Source organism: Colletes gigas, unplaced genomic scaffold, assembly GCF_013123115.1.
Source record: "Colletes gigas isolate AHSC1104 unplaced genomic scaffold, ASM1312311v1 Colletes_gigas_Sc00011, whole genome shotgun sequence".
NCBI lineage: Eukaryota > Metazoa > Arthropoda > Insecta > Hymenoptera > Colletidae > Colletes > Colletes gigas.
The window spans coordinates 6,806,159-6,827,357 of NW_025106640.1; the positions used below are offsets into that span (position 1 = coordinate 6,806,159).

Below are 21,199 nucleotides of genomic sequence, written 5' to 3' on the forward strand. Positions count from 1 at the left end.
TGTCCGCGATCGAACGAAGTGGTGGGGTGCCGTTGCACGTAGCGCCGGCGTCGACAACAGCGGTGAACAGAACAGTGCCATTCTTTGAGTACCGGTCAACGCGGAGCATTCATTTTTAGTGAGGAATTGGCTCTCGAACTGGAGCGCGGTCGCGGCGATTGCACGAGACACCTGTTGCACCATAAAGTAAGCCGGCAATCATAAATGACACACGCGCACTTTGAACGTACCTACCCGCGCGACAATTATCGTCCGCGAAGTGATCGTCGTCGACGATTATGTTTGGAAAGTGAAACGGATCGTTCGCGGGACCGCGGTTTGTTCGCAAAGTGAAGTATCGTCGACAGTTTCTGCCGCCAAAGTGATAGAGACTACGACGAAACGCTTCGAAGACGCTCATCGGTAATATCGTATTCATACTTCGATGCGAACCCGGCCACCGAGAATCTGTTCGATTGCAACACACTTTACGTGTACGTTTTCGCGCGTAAATAGTACGAAGAAACTTACTGATTATATGCTTTGCGACGCACGATATAGATCGTATATTATCGAAGTATTTGAACGGCGGTAATTTCAAATTCATTTTGAAAGTTCTTCGAAAATAAATATTTGCACAGCATCTGCTTCGTTTGGAGCTTTCGCTCGCCTGAATGCAATATCCAACGCGTATGAGCGTACCGTCACTTCGGTTTTGCTATTCAATTTCTAGACTCCCTGACCTAATTTATCATTTTTTGCTAATTATACACCCTTTATGGATATTACCTTGGCCACTCGTCTTGTTTTAAAATTATAAGAGTTTTAATCATCGTAATCGTGGACTTTCCAACATTCTATATATTTCCAATTTAAACTTGAAACTCTTTAGCTCTGCTTTAAACATTCGATATTTTAGTTTTTTTTTCCCCCTTTCGAAACGTGTAATTTTATCTATGTGTTTATGTCTAATACCTGTAAGGCATTAAACTAGGACGCTCAAATCGTAGGTACGATATAACGTAAAAGTTAGTAAAATTGTTCATGCATGTACACGTTTTAAAGTATTGTGAAAATACGGGCATAAATTTGTATTTATATTAAAATTGTAATTGCATCTATGTAAATATTTACCCTCCATTTACTTTCGTTTTACTGTACTACTTTATTATTTATGTACGTAGATTTTGGTATCGGTGTTACAAACTTGAAACGATTTAGGACACGGTATATCGTACGAAATTTGTCCATTATGCTCGTTACAATGAACATAAGAGTGTGTTTCTTATGTAAATATTCACCGTGAATAAGTACTATTCATTTTGATAAATGAAATGTGACCCGGATGACGTACAACGTTAATATTCTGCGGTCGTTTTGTGGTTCTTGCTTTTCAAGTTATAGCAGTCGAGGTGACATTTACTATACGTATCCCCCCACGAATATCGTTTTCAAGAAGCTGTATTTGATTTGTGATTTATACACATGACTCTTTAATTACTTGGAGAATTATGCGCTTCGAAATTACGGATATGAATTTAACCGACAAGTAGAGTTTACAAAAAAACAGACGAGTCTTAAGAAACATACGTTGATAAATGGTTTCCAGATATAACGATTAAAAATAAAAAAAATATTTAGGAAGATCGTGTCTCGCAAGATTAGCTCTTATTTATACAGGTTGTTCTTATCTTTCGGTACAAGCTTCGAATACACATTTTTCACTATCTTCCGTTGGTATTTATATTTTGTATTCATTGCGAACACGTAATAATTACATGCTTCTATTTGTATTCGGTAATACACATCTAGCAGTAATGAAAACTGGAACGCATTTATACTTTCTCATCAATATTCAACGTTTGGAGCAACTAATTAAATATCATACATATATTCATTAGTTGGTACGTTGGACTTCCAAAGTATTCAGTTTCGTTCAACTCGGCGCTCCACTGGCGATCAAACTTGTATGTTAAAACATCGAATACTTTGGAAACCTAATCTTCGATCATACGTTTATTGAAACTCTGTTATACCTTAACAAGGTAAAGTCATTCCAAGCAATTAATTTTTTTTATCAAATAAAATGTTCTGAATATTTTTTAGCACAATAGAGTTTAGGTGACACGTGGTGTCCATCGCTTTGTAAAGGCGTGGAATATTTTCACAGTCCAAAGGAAATGAGACAAAATATGCACGACGCACGAGTTTTGTATTATGCAGTAATTTCCAAATCAAAATAATCGTGTTCTTGATCATTCGTAACTTAAAAATCAAGATATACATATAGGACATACGACCATATGAAATTTCTTACTTAATTTAGTTCATTTCACTTGGCTTTTTCACCCGAATAAATCAGAATCTTAACGCGTGCTCGTATGTGCTATAGATCGCGTCGCTAGAAAATGCAACACCAATCGTTGGCGCTGCATAGTAACGAACCGTGTATCATACAAGTAACGTGCAAGACTACTATTACATCGAATCGATAACATTTGCGAGTACACTAGGTATCATTTTGCTTTCTAAGTTACATTTTCGCACGAAAGCTCGAGCAGCCGAGCGATAACGATACACAGTATCACTTTCATCTGGATCTATTTCTTGAACAATTTTCAAAATACATTGGGAAAACAATCTTTGATACTTTTTAAGAACGTAATGCACGCTAAGAGATTAACTAACTAATATGAAAGTTAAAGAACGTCTGTGAGAATCTGCGGAGGAACGCGTGCACGACACAGCGCCTCGAGCGTGAAAAACGACCTGCTCTGAACCTGATAACGATTTCAGAGCTGCGAAATAAGAGACGGTGGTCGAGGAGGTGGAACGCCGTTACGCGAGCGCAGCGATTGCAAAGGAAGGACGATCGATCGAGCGATCAAGGCTCAACCGAAACCAAGAATGTCGAGATCGCTGAATTTGGCCGACGACCAGCGGTTCGCGTTGATGAAAGTAAGTAGCGCTCGATCTTAGAAAAATGTGTGACCGCGGCGGGGAAGGTCGGGGTCAACGAAGCTGACATTCGAAGACGCGAGAGCCATGCTCGTCGATTTCTTTTCATTCTAGTCGCCAATGCAACGAGATAACGTCGACACGTGCAGAATTTTATTCGAATAAGAGACGATGGGTACGACCAATGTATTGCATTTACCGAAGAATTTTAAGCGGATAGTTTGAGGATTGTATAAAAAAAATCTCTAAAATCGGTCCAAGTTTCCCATCGTTTATTCGGGTTAAATATTCGAAGAATATTCAATGCAGGCGATAGGTTTACTCAGGGTCAGACAGAACGGATTCCACGCGGTTGTGAAAAGTAAAAGTTCCGAATGGGAAGATACAGTATAGTTGTTTATGCGCCTGTATTGACACCAAGAACAAGTTCCACACGTTTCGTAATTAGGCCAGCAAGAACTTAAACGATTAACTACTTCTGATTTAACATTAAATACAGGTATCGCGTACGAGGACTGAAATTTCGTAAACAGAGAGCGCACGATCGTGACGTGCAACGCACATCCGAATAAAGTTTACTCGTTGCACGGTTACTCTAATTTCCAATTCAAATTGAATATCGATTCGTCGCTGTTTTTTAATTACATTTAGTTAAATCGAATTTACGGAAAATACTGGCCTTGGCGCCGTTCTAAGCATAACAGGAAACGCGGAAATTTCCCTTTCACCTTGACATTTTAACGAGGAAGTTCAACAGATATTCTCGATATCGTACGAATGTCATCTCCGTACATATTGTGACGTCAGCGACACAATTAATTTTTTCAACAAATCACCGCTCTCGTAACCGTATTTACGTTTGTTTATATCAACGGTTGCACAATCATTTTCCCCGATAGGTCAAACGAAATAAAATAATACTTTCTGCTGGCGAAGATTTCGCGTAAGGTCAAAAGTTAAGGGGCCAATTCTACCTTGTAGGCATGAAAAATACGTGTTTCTTTGTGATTTTTTTTTGCGGGTTATTAAAGAGCGATTAATTCCGGATTTTGTAGATACATTTATTATATATTTAGCTATATTTACGAATTTTTGCAACGCATAATATCTATTGATTACGCTGTTTTTGTTGATCATCAAACAACAGTTTTTACGAACGGCACCCGACTGCGTACGTGATATCTTGCGAACAAGTTATTCGAAATCCTAAAACCAACGATATTCTTAATATAGATGAGTGTGGTTATAGCATGAACTAGGATCTTTTAAAAAAAAACAAAAAATGGCAAAATGGCAGCTATTTTACGAAGAAATACTGAATATTTTCATATATTTGGTTGCTTTTTTGTTAATAAAAGAAAAAGTATTGCATATATCGCAATTATCCTAGTTCATGATATAGGGAGACCAGTTCTGAAGATACTGTATAAATTTAATGTTGATATCTTGAACAGTTTTTTAGTTATCGCGCACGCAGTGCCGAAAAATGTAGTTTCGAGAAAAACAGCTTTAAAGTTTCACGTCCAGTTGTTATACCTGCACGCGGTACATTTCAACAGGCTATAACTTCGTTAGTTTTCCGAATTTCAATTTAATATTTGGTAGACATATTTTCGAGACTGCATACTAAAGGAAAATGCAAAAAAAAAAATATCGATTTTTTTTAATCCCACAAGGTAGAAAGGCCCCTTAAATAACATATTATATGTTGCAGTTTGAAATTACGTTTCCTCTCTAACTTTTCTTCCAGTCTTTATAAAACTATCGAGACTGTTATAAATGAACGTTAACAAATTTGAAACCAGCGTCGAGCGAGCGTGGTTTTCGTCGTGACTTCTCGTCGCTTGGTAACGTGTCATTATCCGGAAGATTTCTCCCGATGAAAATCACTTTAACACGCGGCGAGGTTCCGCAGCACCTCTCGTTTTCGCCGATTTCTTCCACGAAGCAAAACGCCTGCCCGCACTTAACTTCTTCGCTAATCCAACGCGAAACGACAGCTCCTACAAAAGTTTCTTCGCCAATCGAGAGAGAGAACGGGGTCTCTGCGAGTAAAACGGAACTTTCTTTACCCCGATGTGCTAACACGCGCCTCGCAACGTGACGGTGCTGAAGATTAAGCACATCGACACACATCCGTGGATTTCGAATTCCATGGATCGAATCTGTTATACGAGCGTGTCGTCGACCTCGAAAACCTAAAAATACAACTTGTTTTAAATGATCTTCGTATTCGAGTTACGGTCGATCGAAGAAAAATGTTCGACTCCGTGCATCGACGCACGCTACCACGCGGGACTTATGTTTGCGTATCTTTTGCGCCAAGCATCTCGATCTCGAATGTTCATCACGGTTCATATGCAAATAAATTATTGTTTGTTGTCACGATTTTGATCTTCGTTGTTCCTGTAAGCAGAAAGAAACGATACTTTAAAGAAGAGACGATCGAACGATACGTGCAAAGATCTATTTTCTGAAAAATAGTGAAGACGAAACGCGCGGCAAGACTGTGCGCTAGGCTCCTTTCTTACAGGATCTTTACAATCATAGTAATTGCAAAATGTCCTCGTAATCTTTCCATTCCCGGATGGTGAGCTCAAAGAACGAAATTGCTCGCTTCTATGTCAGTTTAAATTGGCCATCAGACTACCATATACACTCGGTGCTATTTAGAATAGCACGATTCACGGTTTGACCGATTTTTAGAGCATTTATGCAGGTGGCAAATTTTGTTTTTTTTCTTCAAATCTTTTTTTTATTGGTTCAATCATGTACCAGTTCCAATGTACATCTTAAGGGGGCCTTTCTACCTTGTGGGATTAAAAAATCGATATTTTTTTTTTTGCATTTTCCTTTAGTATGTAGTCTCGAAAATATGTCTACCAAATATTAAATTGAAATTCGGAAAACTAACGAAGTTATAGCCTGCTGGAATGTACCACGCGCAGGTATAACAACTGGACGTGAAAAACTTTAAAGCTGTTTTTCTCGAAACTACATTTTTCGGCACTGCGTGCGTGATAACTAAAAACCTATTCAAGATATCAACATCAAATTTATACAGTATCTTCAGAACTGGTCTCCCTATAGCATGAACTAGGATAATTACGATATATGCAATACTTTTTCTTTTATTAACAAAAAAGCAACCAAATATATGAAAATATTCAGTATTTTTTCGTAAAATATCCTAGTTCATGCTATAACCACACTCATCTATATTAAGAATATCGTTGGTTTTAGGATTTCGAATAACTTGTTCGCAAGATATCACGTACGCAGTCGGGTGCCGTTCGTAAAAACTGTTGTTTGATGATCAACAAAAACAGCGTAATCAACAGATATTATGCGTTGCAAAAATTCGTAAATATAGCTAAATATATAATAAATGTATCTACAAAATCCGGAATTAATCGATCTTTAATAAACCGCAAAAAAAAATCACAAAGAAACACGTATTTTTCATGCCTGCAAGGTAGAATGGCCCCTTAACGCATGCGATTTATTTTCTACGCGATCGATCGTAATAACGATGTTGGTCGCTCTGATTCGCGCTGGAAGTGAAACATTCCAATTAAGCCTCGGTGATAAAATAAAAGGAAAAGTCCTTTATCGAGTAAAGGAGCTCACAAAACTATCGAAATTCATACTTTCAAATTTTAGAGAAAAGTCGCGTCGAGTTTGGAGCGTTCGAAGGAATCGATCGGTTTCGAAACAACCAGATCTTTTTTTCGTCACGTATATGGCGGCTTGCGTTTCGATGTGTCCGTTCCACGGTGTTTCGGGTTAACCGGACTAGGCAGACCTGGCGAAAAATTCACGTGAAAGGGAACGCAGAACGGTGTTGCGAATCCAGGCGAAACGAAAACAACCGAACGTTTGTTTTTCTCCTAATCGCGGGGAGCATCGTTTCGCGTAATAATTTGCTTCCACCGTGCCGTGAACAGAAAGTGGCAGATTTTCTGTGGAACCGATTGGGCAATTTCGAAAACTAACGTTTCGATGTGTTTGGCAATAAAATGATAATATAATTGCGTCAACAGCCACTGCATGTTATAAACACGTGTTTGCAATATTCTGATAAGATCGTAGTGCTATATAGTTATATGGTGTTAGTCTATAGTTGGCGATTATAAAATATACATACTAATGGTTTAGTATAATTTCGTATACTCGTAGAAAAATAACGCGCGTTTCAAAAGCATATAAAGTTATATAAACGTGTAATCTGTGCGAATTTCTGGTTTCAGTTTAGGCGGTCAGTTCAAAACATTTTGCAACCGCATCACGACGATTACTTTCTACTACGTTGGCTCAGAGGTATGAATTCATGAAATTTACTTCATACAGTTTCTCAACGCCTGTATACGCGTATATCAAACGAAACTATCGCTTTTACGCATTATTACAGCTATTCCTATCCATTCATTGCAACGTAATCGGTACGCTTTTGAGACGCTTAATATTTTCTTTTTCCTATTATCGCACGATATTCCGAAGTTACGTGCATTCATCGCGGCAATTCAAAGCTGACAAACATAATCGTCTTCAGCAAAGCTTTTTTCCATTCAGTATCGCCGCGATTGGACGCGCTGAAGACGAAGTTTCTCGAAACATTTACAAATGTCTGCTTCGTTCGATAAAAGAGTATTTACGATGTAGATTTAAATTCTGCAGCCTTTAGCGGCTATCGTAGATGAAGAAAGCAGAAGTACCAAGATAAATATAATTTTTAATATGCGATATTATAAATATGTCAGCGATTTAAGCGCGTACTCTTATCTCTCATTTTTACTAATGAGATATTATTGTATCGTGATCGACATCATTACCTATTGCATACATTACGTCGCGATATCGAGGAGCTGACATTGAAGCAAGACTGGTTTTTTAATAATTCCCATCGAGATAATTATTACTCGGAATTTCGAGACGGACGTTAAAATCTCGTACACGCGTCTGAATTATTCGAATGACGATGAGTAATTTTCCAGCTAGAAAATGGGATCCAGCCGCCGCGGAGAAGATGCTACGGGACGTAAGTATGGCTTTGAACCTTAATTACGTATTCGATCCGCGTCCCTGCTTCCACAGTTTCATAACAATTACGCAGAAAAAAAGGCTGGTTGACATTATGCGTTCGATGGAACATGTAGAATTGTTTAACGATAAGATTTCACCGACGCTTTGATGATCTTCAAGACTTGCAAGTTCCGTCTCTGAATTTACAGTGTAAAATTTACAGTAGACTCTCGAGGCTCTTTCTTGGTATAGTATATCTCGTAATTTATGCCAGCGGACATAATTGGCGCAAGTTGCTCGTTCGAAGACGTCGAGTATTACGTTATGATCGGTCCGTCAACCTTTCTCGCGCTTTTGCGCGCACAATCACACCGAGGGACGAATTCGATCGAGAAAGTTGAAACAGTCACGACGACGCAATCCCCTCGCGATGATTTTCAGTCTCGTTGGCTTATCCTGCGGGAAGTTTTAACCATCGAGCGCAAAAACTCATTCTTTACGGCTCGACGATCACCGAACGAGCGATTCGTTTCACCGCTTCGTGCATTCTACAGAGTGGCCGTTAATCCCGTTTCCCGCGATCCCTCGATATTCGAAGAAAGAACCTCGACTTAAATTATCGTGGATATTTTTTAACGAGCGAAAGACTGCTACGAGATAGATGGATCGCGATCGTTCGGAAAACTGCTAGCAGGGACGGCGAGTAGACGTTCAATTTACACATCGGGAGGAGAGAGTGGCGTAAAATGGATTGTTTGGCGTGTAAACAATGACGTTTCACAGTTTCTACAATGTCGGTGCTCGCTTTCGTTTCGACGACACTTTTCTACCGACGTCGCGAAAAGTAAGGACGGAAACGCAGCGTGGCTGATAGCTCGAAAGCTTCCACCAGCGATCAATCATGCTAATATGGGGAGTGCTTAACTTTTTCTCCCCTACGATTTCAATCTGCTTTTGTCAGTATGATAGATTAGACGCTTTGATTGCTTCTTGAATGGTAAATGTTGTATATGCAACCTGCAACAAAGGATCAATCGGCATTGCGTACAAATTACTTGTTAATAATCGCTCGACCAACGATAGTGCATCGAACCAGCCAAATGGGTTTTTAATTGCACGACTGTCGGCCATTCGATGGCGATTCCTAATAAAAATTGATACAAAAAACGTGTCGGTGCTCGTTATGCAGCTACTTTCCTTAAAATTCGATAAGTATCGTATCGGTGAAAGTCCACTCGTGGTCACGAGAAACCATAATTTTCTTCGAATAATGTTTACATTCTCCAAAACATCCGATAAAATTATCGACGATCACGGAAATCGTGCCACAATTAACCAATTAGCGCTTATCGATATTTTTCAGCCGATCGAAACACAGTCAATCTCGAAACGAAGATAAACAGGACTTTTTAACAAGTAAAAAAAAAAATAGCGTCAAATATTGCGTAAGATCGAGCAGATTTTTCATTTTTAACGTGGAAAGTTCGCAGAATAATTGCTCGACACTTTGCAGCCGGTCTGCTCGGCGATAGTGACAACATCTGGGTCAATGCTTTTTTTTTATAAACTCGACTGCATGTTTCTGAAATATTTCAGCGGATCTTCGAACGTCTCCCCGTTTCTATCGTCGCTTTATCTTATACATTCCATCGAACGTCGTTTCCCTCGATATAAGTTGCAAAGTTAATCCTGGGAAATATTCTGCAACCTCAACCGTGCTGCCTTCCAGAAAGAGGCGAAAAGTAAAACGTGCGACTGCAACGAGAAAGCATATATTGTGTACTGGTGGTGTCGCGTGTTTTTCTGTTCTCAATCGTGCGGCATCGTTCGTATCTCTAATGCAATCGTAAATGAAAACAATTAACACTAGATTTACGAGCATTCATCGCACGTATATTTATCGATACCTTTCGTGTTGACGATTACCTGAAAATACGATTTTTTTTTTAATTAGATTGCATCAATAAAATTCAACATAAGTTGTTAAAAAATAATATTTACGCTTTCTGCAATTTTAAATATCTAGTAAATCTAGTATTAAAAAAAAAAAATATTCGTAAAAAGGATCGATTGGTGAAGTCACGTACGCGTGACATTGGCCGTCAAGGCGTTGTGAAAAATTTTGATCTCTGTTTTTTCCCCCGAGTTTCGAATCGTTGCAACAAGACTCGAGTTGTCGAACATTTGAATGCTGAAACGCGTAAAACTCACGTTTTTTGTTCGTTTCACGTCTACATCCGCAGATTGCTAAACAAGCAACCCGACCCTATCGTATAATTATCGATATCAGCGGTTAACGAGTCGCGTGAAAATTCGAAACATTTCGGACCCAATTCTCGATACAATTTTTCTGTATTTCCTTTTTCTTTTCGATGACGGATATTGCGATGTATTAGGCGCAATCGCGTTCCCTTTCTCTTCAGCTACCGAAGCGGTAATTAAATTTCACAACCCCGCGGATGATTATCCTCGTTAGCCGAATTCTGAACGAAATTTTTTTAGAAACGCGATCGGATTTCCACGCACGGATGTGGAAATCGCTTTTTTGGGACGGCGCTATTTGGAAATTGTAGCACACGCGCGGCGTTTTAAAAGCAACCGTGGGTTTCTTCAGAGCTTCAGCCTTCGTTTTTGAGATACTTTTTATTTAATCTTCGTACCCTATCTCGTAACTGCGTTATATAAAACGTGGAACCAAGAAGCATTTGAACATCGAATTCGAAGCTTGGAATTTAATCAAATTTTGATAAAATAGAAAACGAAGTTAGTCGGTGAAAAAGTGAATGAAATTTTTCTCTGACTATCTTTACTTGAATCGAGTTATCAAGTGCACTTATGCACGAGAGAATGAACTAGACTGACTCGTAGAACAGAATGATCAATAAGGTCAAGAGATATCGAGAAGTTGTCGAGCGTTGTATATAAACAGTTCGGGTGCAATCGGTTATACTAGTTCAGTTTGCGATTAAAAGTGTCATCGGGGTCAAAAAAAATGGCTGTAACTTGGGAAACAGAGGATTTGTATAAATTTCTTCGCAGTCTATGGAGTGGCGGAAACAATGGGAAGTTGACAAATTACATGATTGGGAACCGCCTCAAATTCTGAAAGATTCTTTGCCTCACGGACGTTGTGGTTTCGACAAGGATGGAGCCCCGGGTAAAAATCAATTCTAATTAAAAAACTGAGAAATCCTACTGACATTAATTTCTTAATTTTTTAAGAACAAACTAATCGAAAATTGCAGTGATCGTCGTGTACTTCGAAGCGTTGGATATGTACGGTATTTTGCACGTCGTATCGCGAAGGGATGTAATAAGAATCACTATAAAATCTTTGGAAGAGTATCTGAAAGTGTGCAGAGAACAGATGGAGAAACATGGTCCAGCCGCCGGTGAACTGACCGTGATCTTTGACATGCAAGGATTTAATTTGAGACAGTATCTATGGAGACCAGGTAACACGGATTTCAGAAACATTACGTAAAATCTCTCGAATTATTTTTATCTCAAAGGGTTGTTTTCGATCAACTTTCCTCGGTCCGTAAAAACAGGCCGTTAACGAGCGAAACGCTTGTATAACGCGGCTTGAAACTTTTTACCAAGAAATTTTATCCATCGAGAAATGATGGAATACTCGCGTGGCTTTTGTACGACCTGATAATGCTCCTTTCACATTTATTTCTGTACGTTCACCACCTCGCAGCTCCAAAAAAAAAAAACCTTGCTAATCGCACAAAACAGGAAGTAGGAAGAAGTATTTTTGCCATTAACGAACCGACGTTCTTTACTGAAAAATCGACGAAAGTTTTCGTTATTTTCAGCCGGAGAAGTTGTCATCACCTTGATACAAATGTACGAAGCCAATTATCCCGAGATTCTAAAGACGTGTTACATTATCAATGGTAAATAATTTGCGTGCACGATTCGAGCATAGATCGATAAATTAACGCTTGCTTCCACGATTGCTTCCAGCGCCCAAAGTATTCGCGTTCGCGTTTTCGGTAACAAAAAAATTTATGAACGAGTACACGTTGTCTAAGATTCAAATATACAAGGCTGATCCGCCAAAGTGGCAGTCAGCGATATTTTCGAACATTGAAAGAGATCAGGTGCCAGCCTTCTTTGGAGGCACCCTTACAGATCCGGATGGTAACCCAAAACTGGGAACGAAGGTAAGGAATTTTATCGAATTGCCAGCGTCTGTCTGAGCTCGTTTGAAAACGTTTAAACTCTTGTATTTTATTCAGATTTGTCTGGGTGGTAAGATCCCGAAAGAGTTGTATATAAATAACGTGGAAAAGGACAGACAACAGAGCGACTTTACAACAGTGACAATTCGAAAGGGTGGGAAACTGGTGCTCGATATGCCAGCATTAGAGACGGGATCCTTACTGAGGTATACGAGTTATTAATGATAAAACATCAACGTTCCTAATCCTGTATACTTCTAGTTGGGAATTCCGAACCGAAGATCATGATATTAAATTTGGTATCTTGAAACAAGACACCAACGGAACAAAGAAGGAAATTATACCTGTACGACGAGTAGCTGCTCATCAGTTGGACGAAATTGGAATTTTAACTTGCGAAGTACCTTCCACGTGTGAGTACATATTGCGTCGTATTGAAAATATAATATTAACGATAACGTATCGATAATATTACCTGTTTTAGATTCGGTCGTTTTCGATAACAGTTACAGTCTTCTGAGAAACAAGAAAATTCATTATTCGGTGCGAGTTTTGCCACCGGCGGAACCGCAAGAAATCACCACTACTCCATAACAAACGCATTAAAGCGGGAAAAGAATGATTCCTTTCAACGAGTACATTCCAAAGTGCATTATTAACGCATCGAGAGAACAATAGTTCTTTATTATTGTTATCGTTTCTTTTTTTCTGCATTTTATCCAAGCTACCAAAAATCATTCTACGAAAGTATATTTTTTATTCCAGACAATTTTATATAGATAATTTATTTGTCCATTTTTAAGACACTCTTTTGTATTTACAATTGTTTGATTGTTCGGTTGTATTAAAAATGTAATATTTTATTCTTAGTAGTTGTAATTATTATAAATATAGAAAGTTTATAAATGCTTTGTAATTAAATGTGTACATGTTTGTAAAAAGAGGACAGAAGGTCCTAAGGTTTTTAACAATAAAACAATTTTATAGCAAACAACTTTAGACAGAATGTTTAACATAGGAGCCTTACAGAGTTGCACATTTTATATTTTATTAATGCAATGTACAAACCTGAATTATTTAATTATCCTCATCTGTCAGTAACATTTCAATCAGGTCAACTTTTAGGCACTGGTCACCTTCCAGGCGTTTCTGTGTACCCCATCTTGCTAATGTTGGCAAAACTTTCAACTTTGTTGTGGAATTCGTACGAAATGGACAAGTCAGATCTTTCCAGCTAACGAATAAAAAGTTAAGTTATATTATACCTTGTTTAATAATCAAGATGCTAATGCAATTATGTTAATATATTTACTATGGTCGATCGCCAACTTCAACTTCAACTAAATGCACTGTTTCAGGCGCAGCCTTAAATCCTTCTTCTATAAAAGGTTCAGCTGGAAAAAAAAATGAAATCTATATTACGATAAAACAAATACAATAATTTTATACGAATAGTAAAATTAAACTGACGTATGCTTATCACAAAAAAAAAAATATGAATACAAATGGTAGTGAACATAAAATATTAGGTTATGTATCAAACAAACGACTGTATTTAAAGATTTATACCTTCGACACAGTCAGAACACCAACTTTTGCCATTAGGAAGTTTTGTACCGCTATAAAGTACATAAACCGGTTCGTTAACTTTCAAATTTTCAACGAATTTAAAGAAATTTTCGTATCCCTGTACACGATGACGCAGAACCATTTTTGGTTTTCTTTATTTTCACTGTCGTATTATATTGTTATTAAGTTCTTGTTATTTAATACCGTGTTAATATATATACTTATAGCAATTTCTTATCAATCTACGTAATTAAAGTAGTATACGTAATTGGTGACACCCACAATATGATATTTATGGTCGTTTGGCATTAATCTAACTGATAAGAAAATACTTCCTGAACTAATTCAAATATTTGATATCGATTTGCTCGATACGCAATTGGCACTAAATTTAAAAATTTGTTTATTAACAATTGTTATATAAAATATATATGAAATATTTTTCCAATAAATATACATAATGAAATACATAATTGGCTATCTCTGCGATTTACGTTATTCGTAACACAGAATTATTTGATTTCATCGAAAATGTATTACGTAAACTGAATTAGTAATCAAAGTAAAAAAAATTGTTGATCGTACCGCTAATGAAAACGATAACAAATGATAAACAATTTTTTCAGTTCACCCTGTATGGCGATGCCGATTCTTAATAGCACCGTTACGTTTTCAAAAATATGTATGCATACGTGTGAGAAGCATTTCAATTTCCACGATTGTTTGTACATCTAATAATATACAATACCAATAATGTCGAGCGTCATCGTCTTTTTATATTAGCGGAATTGCGATGTTTGAACGTGCCGCGGAACATGTCGGGCGAACACTTGGCAATAGCGCGTCGGAATTCCGTAGTTGTCGATTTCACGTTGAATTTCGATCGCGCGATACTGATTGGTTGAGAACGTCTACCCTCCCACTCCGATAACCGCGCGATGACAAGCTCCGCGGCCAATCGGAAAGTACGTAAGGCGAGGGTGTTTGGTATGCTTTGGGACGGGGCAGCTTGTTCGCAGTAATTCAAGGTTTTGGACGTGCAACAATATTGTCGTGCAATCGTCGTTTGTTAGAAAAGAAATAATTCGCCTTCACGTCGGCCGCAAAATCTTGTCGGGTTTGAGCTAGCTGCGCGTAGAATGGCCGCGGTATTCGATATAGAATTGTATGATGCGGACACGGTAAATAGGGACGAGTCCGACGACGATGTTATCGAGATCGGCGAGGTAATTCTCCATCTGCACGCGATCAGCACACCAGTCTCTTCTTATCATCGAAATGAATATTTTCATTCGACGTTCCATAACATTTTCCTATTCGATTTTTTTCTTTTCACGTAGGAAGAGTACGATGTGAATCCAAACGTGAACGAGATAGCCAAGTGAGTAAGCCTTTTATCGGCTGACATACGATCCGTCGTGTCCAGCTTTCGAGGTAATGACAATTTTACGTTTATTAGATCGGAAGGCGGCGAAACGGTACCTATATCGGAACAGAATGTCAATCGTGGACGTGAAAGGGTCGGACCTCAGGATTTCGAACTATGCAAAGTTATTGGGAAGGGTGGTTATGGCAAGGTCTTTCAAGTGCGTAAAATAACGGGTAATGACAGCGGCATGATCTTTGCAATGAAGGTAGGGAAGAAACATCGATTTATTTCTTTTTCCTGTTAATCGATTACCGATTGATGCCAGAACGCGCACGGTTGAATGTTTTGAACAAATTTCCATTTTTTTATAGACGTAAAAAGTCAATTTAACGTTTTCCTCGAAATTATGTAAGTTCTTTGTCTCCCTTTATCTCTTTACACAGCTTTGACAGTATTTAGAATTTTCTTATCGATTTTTCATTTAAATATAGTTCAATCAATTTTCTATTTTCACTTTCATGGATTTTATAGAGTTGAAATTAAAATAATCCAACGAAGAATGTAGAAAATGTGAGAAAAAGAGAAAGTTTTGTGAGGCAATATATTAAGAATTAAATGAAGTCAGTTTCATTTTCACATTAATGTCTAATGTATGAAACTCAAGAGTACTTAGAATATTAGTTTTTTTCTCAAATATTGCTTGTATTTTTGCTGTTTGTTCGTACATTTCTGTGATTTGTCATAAATGCATTTAATTCAAAATAGGTCTTACATAAAGCCTCGATTATAAGGAACCAAAAAGATACTGCCCATACTAAGGCTGAAAGAAATATATTGGAAGCTGTAAAGGTAAATATAAATAATGTAGATTTAACCAAAATCAGACGATATTTGGTATCCTTTGCCGTCTGATGTTTCATATTGTTGCAATTAGGAAAGTGAAATGATAATAGTATTTAAAAAATAAATATTTATCGTTATAATGATATTTTAAAATATATCAAGAATTTAGTTGTTCTGTTTGTATAATTTTGTTACATGTAGTTTAAATAGAAATAGATTTAAATGTATATATATATATGTATATAATATATATGTGTATATATGTATTTCTATATGGCAGCATCCTTTCATCGTAGACCTTATGTATGCTTTTCAAACCGGTGGAAAATTATATTTGATCTTGGAATATATGTGTGGTGGTGAATTATTTCGACATTTAAATGCAGAGGGCATTTTTCTTGAAGAAACTGCTTGGTAGGTGAAATTACAATTGATATCATGGCGTAGTATCTAACAGGAACATTGTACATCTATTTTATTTGCGCAGTTTCTACATATCGGAAATAATATTAGCCTTACAACATCTCCATTTACAAGGAATTATTTATAGGTATCTTAACCTTTAAATATGAATTCAATATTGCGGTATAGCTTGTTATGCTTTTAATCCGATAGATGATGTACAATTAACAAATTTTCAGAGATTTAAAACCAGAGAACATCCTGTTGGATGCAGATGGGCATATAAAATTAACCGATTTTGGTTTGTGTAAAGAGCACATACAAGATGGTACTGTTACACATACATTCTGTGGTACTATAGAATATATGTAAGAAAATTTCAGTCAATATAATTGCAATTAAAATTCTTTCGCGGATTAACATTGATGTTACGTATTTAAATAAAAGGGCTCCAGAAATTCTAACACGAAGTGGCCATGGTAAAGCAGTAGATTGGTGGAGTCTTGGAACTTTAATGTACGACATGCTTACAGGTTCGGTACGTGTCACCGGAAACATTTTATACGAATTAATGTATTTAATATGTTTATGATTATTGTTAAATTTTTAGCCACCATTTACATCCGATAACAGAAAGAAAACTGTTACTAAAATTATACATGGTAGGCTAAGTCTTCCGATGTATTTAACACCAGATTCCAGAAACCTAATCCATAAATTACTAAAGGTTAATTTTTCGAATTATAAAAATTGCAATTCTCCGAAGTATTCGTCGACAGAAAGTATAAATTTATATTCATCTTTCATAGAGAAATGTTGCGCAAAGATTGGGATCTGGTCCATCAGATGCGGAACAAGTTAAGAGTCACCAATTTTTCAAGCATATTAATTGGAATGACGTTATTTCTCGAAAATTAGAACCACCATTTAGACCAATGTTAGCAAGCGAAGACGATGTGTCTCAATTTGATAAAAAATTTACAACGTCCGCGCCAATAGACTCCCCCGCGGAATATACGTTAAGTGAATCTGCTAACAGAGTATTTCAAGTTCGTTTTTATATACCTTTTATTTTAATCAATTCTCAATTAAGATTCGTTCCATTGTTTTGTAACGAATTTAAATTTATTTTAGGGTTTCACGTATGTGGCACCTAGTATACTAGAAGATATGTACTCGCAACCACGAGTAATAAATGCTAGAAGTCCTCGTAGAAGCAACATACGTGGTTTTTCACCAAGGTCAACACATTTTACTTTGCACAATATACACTTACAAAATCACAGGTAAGTGGTTTTTTTTTTTTGTTTTAACGTTGCGTTACAACACCGTGAATATTTCGTAAACAGTTGAAATAATAACTTTTGTTGGTACAATTTCGTTATATTCTCAATCGTTAAAGAAATACTCGCACGTTTCCGCTTAAAACTAAGGTACTGTATACCCATTTATGTTTGTCTTTGGACAATTATGATAATGAAAATTTATAGACACGATGGAGTTGGGCATGGCAACATGGAGGATACAGAAATGATCGAAATAGGCTAACTGCCACTTCTTTTATAGTGGAGAATGCTTAGCATTTCGGCCTAACTGCTGAATATCCATGACCAATCCTTGTGTCTCAGGGAGGGATTTTATAAAGATATAGATGGAGTAGCAAAAGGATAGGTCCAATATCCAGTACTTCATTGGATGTTCAGCAGTTAAATTTAGCTAATTTTTTTTTTAAATCAAATCTAATTATAATAAAGGTACTAATTAAGATTTTGCTTTAAGAGAACAGCGACGCAGCAGTTATTTGGTAGCACGTAATAAAGTATACATATGTAGTGTGCGCGTGTGTGTATATATATGCATGTGTATATATACACACACGCTATATTACACTACATAATTGTGAGTGAAAAATTCGGATGATGAAATAATCGGAAAGGAAAGACTTTATTTACTTATTTGTCGTTGGTTACGATGTACTGAACGTTATAACAACATCCATTATTCGCATACATTGTAGTCAAAATATTGCACACGTTTCATTAACCTGCTAATATGTAATGACCTACTGTGTTTTGTACATAAGATCTGCAGGTTGGTTGGATATTCATGTAATAGATACAAACGTCATTTATGCTAAGTGCGACAGACTGACAAATTCCAGCACTTTTAGAAAACCCGTAAATTATACTGTTGATACAAGTTTGATGTTCAACCATCCTGTCACACTTGTATATTTAAAAATTCTGTACACGGTGTACGCAGTTTTATCGCAATGTACGTAGTGCTTAAATGTGATTCGTTAAAATGAGAAAAGACAAATAGACGTAATGAGAAAAACTCACAGCTGCCACAACCGCTCCGCCGCTCAAAATTCCATATCCGGTCATTCGTTTAAAAAAAAAAAAATATACATATATATATATATATATATTTTCAGCAGTAATAACGTTTCCATGGCAATAATGTAAACAATAACGCGTCTACACGATAGTCATAGACAGTGTTTATGTAATACTGTAACGGAATTGCATTTGTACAATTGAAAGTTCCTAAGAAGCGTGAGTTTAATTGCAATGTACTCCGATCTTCAAGCATAAAAATATTTTTTTGTAGAAGTACTCGTTTGTCCATATATATGTACATATAAAAAGTCATCTCTTTTTTTTTTAACCATTTATGCCTTCTAGGAAAAAAATGAAAGAAACAAACTTCTATCGTGATTCTGTGCAACAAACGAGAAAGACATAGTGTGAAATCAAGTTACCATGGTAACAATGTTACTGCGAAACGTTCACTTTTGCGCTAAATACGAGAATACATTTCATATTTACACTCGTGTTCACAAGCTGTTCAGTGTGTCAATCATAATGACGCAATTTATTTAAATAATATCTATTCGTTACGTATATTTGTACATTATTAAACACTAATATATATATTGGTTTGACGTACACACGATATAGTAAAGATAAAATAGTGTAAAGAAATAAGCGTTTAGAGTGACTGTTGGCCACTCACCGGATAACTCTAAACTACCCAAGTGTTCACAGGCCATTCTAGCCGGCATTACAATTTTAACTATTTACAGCGAAATACCATGGTCGAAATGTTAAATCGGTAAATAGAATTTTCTCTCATGAGTATACCGTGTTTATCGAAGGTTCTCTCTGCTGCGAATTTGATATATTGCATTTCGACTGTGCATGAACGAAACAAATGCGTACAATATACGTATATGATTATGCTATTTGCAATAGTATTGTATTATAAAGAAGTGTGTATTCGGAGCGGATAATTTATAAATCACATTTTCTGTATGTATCGAAACATGTATTTTCGATGTTGAAACGAGGAATCTGTCTACAGAGTCGTTCGAGTACTGTTTGTCGTGTTTAATGTTCAAGGACATTTCAGTAGTAGGATATCAGGACTTGCCATGTAAACGATGTTAATTTGTTTGTTTCATCGTTGTATCAGGTTTAGAAAGAATGAAATTAGCATTTAAACTATGAAAAGGACAATTACATAAATACTAATGTCACAGTATATTATCATATTTATTTAATGTACTATAATTTTATTCGTTTTTTGATAACTAATAACATTGTAACGAGTTCAGTTTTGAAACCTATTTACCATTTACGGGAAACTTCATCGTTCATACGCATAATGAACTTTGTAGGTAGATTCTGCTAATGTGCTTTGCAATCAACCTTGGTGCTGATACTCATTAATTTGATTCTATTCTAAAACGGCCTGAATACCATAAATTGATTTTGTATAGCTTAAAAGGAACGGTTATTATACAGCACGTAGTGCTATATTTAGATGTTGTATGTTACGTTCTCTTGTAGCGTTTGAAAATGTATGAACGAATTTAGCTAAAAATTTAGATTTATTTGTAAACGTTTTTCTTTTCGATTGTATAACACGAAAAGAAGCGTTATGGTTACCCGAGGCACAAGATATATTAGTTAAATGCTTACAGAATATTATCGAATGATGTGTAAACAAAACTAGCCATTGGCCAGAAGAAGTGATAAATGGTTTAATGCTTCCAATTAAAAGTAATATAGATTCTTCAATTGACTTAATGCTATCATGGTTTGTATCCTTTAAATCGTATTTACAAATAAATATAATGATTTGTGACGTATTTTTTTTCACGTGTTATCCGTTATTTTCTTATCCTATACAGAACAAATAAACATTTTTTCATATTTCAAACTTCAAACGATAAATATTTTCATATCTATTCTGCATTGGATAATGTAATCTTACGATACACGTCATTTCCTGTCGTTTTTCTAATATTCGTGCTACAAAATGTCTGCCCATAAAGAATTCAAACACGAAATAACGATACAAAACATTTTTAAAGAAGAAAATTAATACTCACTCGAGATTGTTATCAATATTAGTGTCCAATCCCTCAAGTCAGTCTCAATTTGCTTCTTTTTTACATGCTGAATAAAATTGGCGCCATTTTTCTGTCGTTGAATTTCTCGAAGAATAAATTCTTTTGGGAACTGAACTTTAAAACTTACATCACACGAGGCTACGTAATCTTTAATTTGCGATCAGTTGAAAAATTGCCCAGAATCGTGGCAAAATATTCCTAGTATCTTTTCGAGGTCTCTAACGGTCGAAACAATTTTTTAGTGAAAAATTCGTAGTTATTCAATCCACCGTGCATCATCCCTGATTAAGGGTAGCGTTGACCTTTTCTGACCAATGAGTTTTTCGTCGCTCGATAAGCTGTTTACATCGAATTTCATCGTCCCACGGAACATACTATACTTTCTATTACCAATTAATTATTGCAAGCAACACTGTTAGAATTACTAGTGTGCGGCCAACCGAGTAC

General features: G+C 36.5%; 3 protein-coding genes across 6 annotated transcripts; 2 read left to right on the forward strand and 1 right to left on the reverse strand.

Annotated features, from left to right (window-relative positions):
* The first annotated feature begins 40 nt into the window (after window positions 1–40).
* Window positions 41–12,915, forward strand: LOC122398376 (SEC14-like protein 2). Of its 4 annotated transcripts, none has more exons than XM_043398166.1 (11): window positions 41–186; window positions 2,776–2,937; window positions 7,188–7,257; window positions 7,932–7,975; window positions 10,999–11,116; window positions 11,205–11,414; window positions 11,781–11,861; window positions 11,932–12,131; window positions 12,207–12,355; window positions 12,411–12,562; window positions 12,634–12,915. In XM_043398166.1, exons 2-11 carry the CDS (start codon window positions 2,887–2,889, stop codon window positions 12,741–12,743), a joined length of 1,185 nt encoding a protein of 394 aa, XP_043254101.1. In that variant the 5' UTR covers window positions 41–186; window positions 2,776–2,886; the 3' UTR covers window positions 12,744–12,915. The 4 variants fall into 4 exon arrangements, with proteins under 4 accessions (XP_043254101.1, XP_043254103.1, XP_043254102.1 ...); XM_043398168.1 differs by lacking the exon at window positions 41–186 and adding an exon at window positions 203–473; XM_043398167.1 differs by lacking the exon at window positions 41–186 and adding an exon at window positions 203–402.
* Window positions 12,916–13,102: 187 nt separating this feature from the next.
* LOC122398411 (thioredoxin domain-containing protein 17-like) lies at window positions 13,103–14,060 on the reverse strand. The gene is made up of 3 exons (XM_043398220.1): window positions 13,719–14,060; window positions 13,462–13,543; window positions 13,103–13,383 (listed from the first exon to the last, which is right to left on the reverse strand). Exons 1-3 carry the CDS (start codon window positions 13,858–13,860, stop codon window positions 13,227–13,229), a joined length of 381 nt encoding a protein of 126 aa, XP_043254155.1. The 5' UTR covers window positions 13,861–14,060; the 3' UTR covers window positions 13,103–13,226.
* A 644-nt stretch (window positions 14,061–14,704) lies between these two features.
* Window positions 14,705–20,479, forward strand: LOC122398372 (ribosomal protein S6 kinase beta-1-like). The gene is made up of 12 exons (XM_043398159.1): window positions 14,705–14,944; window positions 15,059–15,099; window positions 15,178–15,352; window positions 15,853–15,936; window positions 16,211–16,344; window positions 16,418–16,480; window positions 16,572–16,700; window positions 16,780–16,870; window positions 16,943–17,059; window positions 17,142–17,381; window positions 17,467–17,618; window positions 17,823–20,479. The coding sequence occupies exons 1-12, from the start codon at window positions 14,858–14,860 to the stop codon at window positions 17,878–17,880; spliced, it is 1,371 nt and encodes a 456-aa protein (XP_043254094.1). The 5' UTR covers window positions 14,705–14,857; the 3' UTR covers window positions 17,881–20,479.
* Window positions 20,480–21,199: the final 720 nt, after the last annotated feature.